The following is a 5375-nucleotide window of genomic DNA, read 5'->3' on the forward strand; positions in this document are numbered from 1 at the left end:
CTTTGTCGAGGTTAAGATCAACACTTACAAATTAAATAGGGTTGGTTGTACTCATAATACACTACTACACTTCTTATGCATATCCTAGTGTTGGTCCCAGTGGTGCATAGGGGAGTTCGCTCGGAACCGACTTGCCCAGGAGACTTGAGGTAGAGCTGATGGAGTTTGCACTCCCTGAAGTCCCCTTCTACCTTATTTTTACTGTTTTTTTTTTGTTTCAAACAAATGTATTTCATTTAGACCATATTTGTAATATTCTAATCGCTCATGTACTTGTGACTACGAATTTCTAGGATTAGTATAGACTGCGGTTATGTAGGGATATATCATATGTGTTTCAGATTTTACCAATCGTTAGTTGTTATTATTCAATTTTAAATTGCTAAAAAAATAATTCTATGGTTGACATCGGCTTGCCTAGCGAGTAGATGTTAGGCGCCATCACAGCCCCGTGGTTGGGATTCCAGGTCGTGACAAGTTGGTCTCAGAGCAATAGGTTGCCTAGGTCTCACGAGTCATGAGAAATCTTAGTAGAGTGTGGAGGATCAGTACGAAGACATGTACTTATCTTCTAGAGGATATAGGGCTTTAGAAAATTTCACCTCTTTCATTCTCTATCGTGCGACTTTATTATATTACTGAAGTTTGAACCATTCTATTCTAGTTCTCTCACATACGGTGATGACACGCACAACATCCATAGCTAAGCAAGAGCTGGAGCCCTAGGTTGCAGCAATTAATAGGGGTAGGGGCCGGGTCTGAGGTCAAGCCAGAGGCAGAGGCAGAGCTCAGCCTAGAGCCCGTACCGCATCACCTTTCACAGAGCCTCAGGTTGAGCAGGAGGAGGAGATCCTTTTTCGAGCCGTTCCAGTTGGACCAACTTAGGTCCTAGTGGGGTATATTGCTACCCCCGTACTTTAGGATGCTCTAGTCCGTCTAATCTGTCTTACGGGGAACGTGGCCCAGGTTGGTACATTTCTTATAGCACCAACTATCTCTCATGCTGGGGGAGGAGCCCAGACTCCCGCTACTCACACATCAAAACAGATGGCTCATAGATATTAGACTCTGGTAGTTCCAGTAGTTTGAGCAGTTCAACTTGTCATTACTAAATAACGCAGGGAGTGACTCGCAATGTCGTCCGAGGGGTTGAAGAGGCTGGATAAGTTCACCTATCTCTTCCCTATTCATTTTGGTAGTAAACCTTCTGAGGACCCACATGATCTCTTAGAATGTTGCCATGAGGTGTTGTGCAATATGGGTATTGTGGAGTCCAATAGAGTCAATATCATAGTGTTTCAGATGCACGGTTTTGGCAAGATATGGTGGAAGGACTATGTTTGAGGCAGACCAGCAGGTTCACCTCCACTCACTTGGGATCAGTTCTCACAGCTATTCTTGGAGAAGTTCATCCCTTTTACTCGGAGAGAGGGCTTCCGCAGCTAGTTTGAGCACCTCTAGTAGGGTAGCATGACTGTTACCCAGTATGTGACCAGATTTGTGGATATATCTCTCCATGCAGTTGTCTTGATCCTTACTGAGAGGGAGAGGGTGAGGAGATTTATTGATGGCCTTATGATATCAGGTTGCAGATGGCTAGAGAGAGTGCATATGATATTTCTTTCACTCGGGTTGTAGAGATTGCTAGACGGATCAAGAGTATTCGTGGTCAGGGCAGAGATGCGGCATCTGAAAGAGGCCTCATTATTTTGGTGGTTGCACTGGTGCCTTGTTTGGAGGCAGGGTTTCATTTGGTAGAGGCCATCCTCCTAGGCCAATACAGTCAGCGCTTCAAGTAGAACACGGTGCTTCGGACGGTCGTGGTTTTTATGGGTCTCATCCTGAGCAGCTAGTGTTCAACACACCTTCACCTCTTATTAGTGCACTGCAGAGGTACTACGATGGTCATTCGGTTCATCAGGGATCATCTCAGACTCAACAATTATGCCAGCCTCGAGGTTGCTTTGAGTGTGGCGATGCAGGTCATATCAGGAGGTATTGTCCAAGATTGAGGACCAGCAGACCAAAGTAGGAACTCATGCCATGATTTTGACACCTATTTCTCCACCACCCGCTCATCTACCTAGAGGCAGGGGTCAATTAGCCTAAGGTGGCAGTTAGGCCGTTAGAGGTAAGGCTAGCAAGTTAAAGGCTGTTCGAAAGGCAGAGGTCAGATTGGTCGGGCTCAACCCCGTTGTTATGCATTTCCAGCTAGATCTGAGGCAGAGTCATCTAATGCGGTTATCATAGGTATCGTCCCGATTTTCCATAGGGATACATCAATTTTATTTGATCTAGGCTCTATTTATTTGTATGTGTCATCCTATTTATCTTCATATTTGGATATATCTCGTGATTCTTTGAGTGCTCCTGTTTATGTATCTACGCCTGTTGAGGATTCTATTATGGTTGAACGGGTCTATTGTGCTTGTTAGGTTACTATTGGAGATTACGAGACTAGGTTTAGCCTTCTGTGACTTGATATGATGGACTTTGATGTGATATTGAGAATGGATCGATTATCGCCCTGTCATGCTATTATGGATTGTCACGCTAAGACTGTGATGTTAGCCATGTCAGGTTGCCTCGATTGGAGTGGAGAGGGACTCCTAGTCATTCCACTAGCAGGGTCATTTCATATGTGAAGGCTCGATGTATGATTGAAAAGTGGTGTTTGCTGTATATGGTCTATATCTATGATTCTAGTGCGGAGGTTCTTTCCATGGATTCGGTTCCAGTTGTGCATGAGTTCCTAGAGGTTTTTGCTACAGACTTGTCGGGCATTCCATCCGACAAAGATATCGATTTCTGCATTGACTTGGTTCCGGATACCCAGCCCATTTCCATTCCACCACATCGTACGGCCCAGCTGAGTTGAAATAATTAAAGGAGGTGTTGCAAGATTTGTTTGATAAGGGATTCATTAGACCTAGTGTCTCTCCTTGGGGTGCACTGGTGTTGTTCGTGAAGAAGAAAGATAGCTCTATGAGGATCTGTATTGACTACAGGCAACTGAACAAAGTCACTATCAATAATAAGTATCTGTTTTCAAGGATTGATGACTTATTTGACTAGCTTAGGGTGCCTAAGTGTTTTCGAAGATTGATTTGAGGTTTGGCTACCAATAGCTAAAGATTAGGGAATCAAATGTCCCTAAGACAACTTTTCGGACTTGGTATGGCCACTACGAGTTCTTAGTGTTGTCATTTGGCTTGAGTAAAGCCTAGCAACCTTTATTGATTTGATGAACCAGGTGTTCAAGCCCTATCTGGATTCCTTTGATTGTCTTCATTGATGATATCTGTGGTTTACGCCTGTACTCGGGAGGAGCATGAGCAGCATCTGCGGATCGTACTTCCGACTCTGAGGGATCGTCAGTTATATGCCAAGTTTTCAAAGTGTGAGTTCTGGTTGGACTCGGTTGCCTTTTTGGGCCATGTTATATCTTCTGAGGACATTAAGGTGGATCCTAAGAAGATTGAGGCAGTTCAGAATTGGCCTAGGCCTACTTCGGCTACAGAGATTCAAAGCTTCTTGGGTTTGGCGGGCTACTATCGCCGGTTCGTGGAAGGGTTTTCATCTATCTCAACCCCATTGACCAAGTTGACCTAGAATGGTGTTCTTTTTAGATGGTTCGACGAGTGTGACTTGAGCTTTCAAAAGCTCAAGACTGCATTGACTATCGCTATTGTGTCACGATCCTAATTTCCCTCCGTAAGATGTCGTGATGGAACCTAGTCTCTACGACTAGGTAAGCCTAACAAATAGTAATAACTTGACAGAACAATTATCAAAATGCTAGAAATAAAGCCGAATAACTGATAAAACCTTTCGGTAAGAAACATAATCTCAATAGCGCTCCCCAAAACCAGTGGAACCGAGTCATAAGCTCTATAGAGTATCTAGAGTAACTACTACATCACTGTCCAAAAGAAACTACAACAATAAATTAGAATAAGGGAAGGTGACTCCGAGTCATGCGGACACCGAACAGGCATACCTTGAAGTCTCCGATAAAGGCAGCTAGCAGGTAATCTCTAACGACCGGCACGAGCAGACGTACCTGGATCTGCACAAAAATGTGCAGAAGCGTAGTATGAGTACACCACAATGGTACCCAATAAGTATCAAGCCTAACCTCAGTAGAGTAGTGAAGAGTCCAGGTCAAGACACCTACTAGGATATAAATAAACAGTATGAAAATGTAATACGGATGTGTTAACGGAAAGTGAAGAAACAATTGATACGAAACCAAGATAATAGCATGAACTAGTATCAAAAATCAACAATGGAAATAGAATAAAAGAAGCAACTAAAGGGCTACAATGATCATGAACGGAGAACAACTGCTAGGACAATATAGAATGAAACAACAAGAAATATTCCCAATGTTAAACTGTAGTTATGTGATTGCCGGGCTAGTTGGTTTGGTTTTGAGTGAATTTCGGAGCAAAAAGGGACACTTAGTCCCAAAGTTGGAAGCTTAAGTTGAAAGGGTTGATCGGAGCTTGTCTTTTGTGTAGACAACTCCAGAATGGAGTTTCGATGGTTCTAATAGCTCCGTATGATGATTTTGGACTTAGGACAATGTCCGGATATTGATTTGGAGGTCCGTAGGTCGTTTTGACTTGAATTCGCGAAAGTTGGAAAGTTGAGAGGTTTGACCGAGAGTTGACTTTGTCAATATCGGGGTCAAATTTTTGTTCCAGAGTTTGGAATAGGTTTGTTATATCATTTATGACTTGTGTGCAAAATTTAAACTCATTCGGAGATGGTTTGATATGATTTGGCGTTAGTTTTGGAAGTTGAATGCTCATGGATTCAATAGACTTTATATGGGGTACGATTCATAGATTTATTGTTCTTTGATGTGATTTTAGGCCTAAAATAGGTTTGCTATGTGTTTTGGGACTTGATGGTATGTTCGTACAGGATCCCGGGGCCCAGGATGTGATTCGGGGTGAGTTCGGACTCATTGGAGAGTTGATGGATTTTGGAGGCCTACTGAGTTTTGGTGCAATTGCACTTGCGCATTATTGGTAGCAGGTGCGGCACCGCAAAAGCGGTCTCAGAGCCGTAGAAACGAGAAGTGTCCTGGTGCATAGGTTCCACAGGTGCGGATGAAGACGCGTAGATGTGTAACCACATAAGCGGGAATGGCTCCGCAGATGCGGAATTTGGATTTTAGCGTGCGACCTCGGGTGATGTGGACTCTCTGCAGAAGTGGACTCGCAGGAGCGAAGGTAGGACACCAGAAGCGGTCCCGCAGGTGCGTTATCTTAGCCGCAGGTGCGCTTGGTCAGGTGCCTAAGTAGAATCTGCAGGTGCGGAAGTTTAGCCGCAAAAGCAGAGTCGCAGATGCGACAATGAGGCTG

The 5375-nt window shown here is 44.0% G+C and overlaps 1 protein-coding gene across 1 annotated transcript; it reads left to right on the forward strand.

Moving 5' to 3' along the window:
* Positions 3295-5043, forward strand: LOC109232516 (uncharacterized mitochondrial protein AtMg00860-like). The gene is made up of 2 exons (XM_019398285.1): positions 3295-3543; positions 4933-5043. Exons 1-2 carry the CDS (start codon positions 3295-3297, stop codon positions 5041-5043), a joined length of 360 nt encoding a protein of 119 aa, XP_019253830.1.

The sequence above is a fragment of the Nicotiana attenuata genome, chromosome 9, assembly GCF_001879085.1.
Source record: "Nicotiana attenuata strain UT chromosome 9, NIATTr2, whole genome shotgun sequence".
Lineage (NCBI taxonomy): Eukaryota > Viridiplantae > Streptophyta > Magnoliopsida > Solanales > Solanaceae > Nicotiana > Nicotiana attenuata.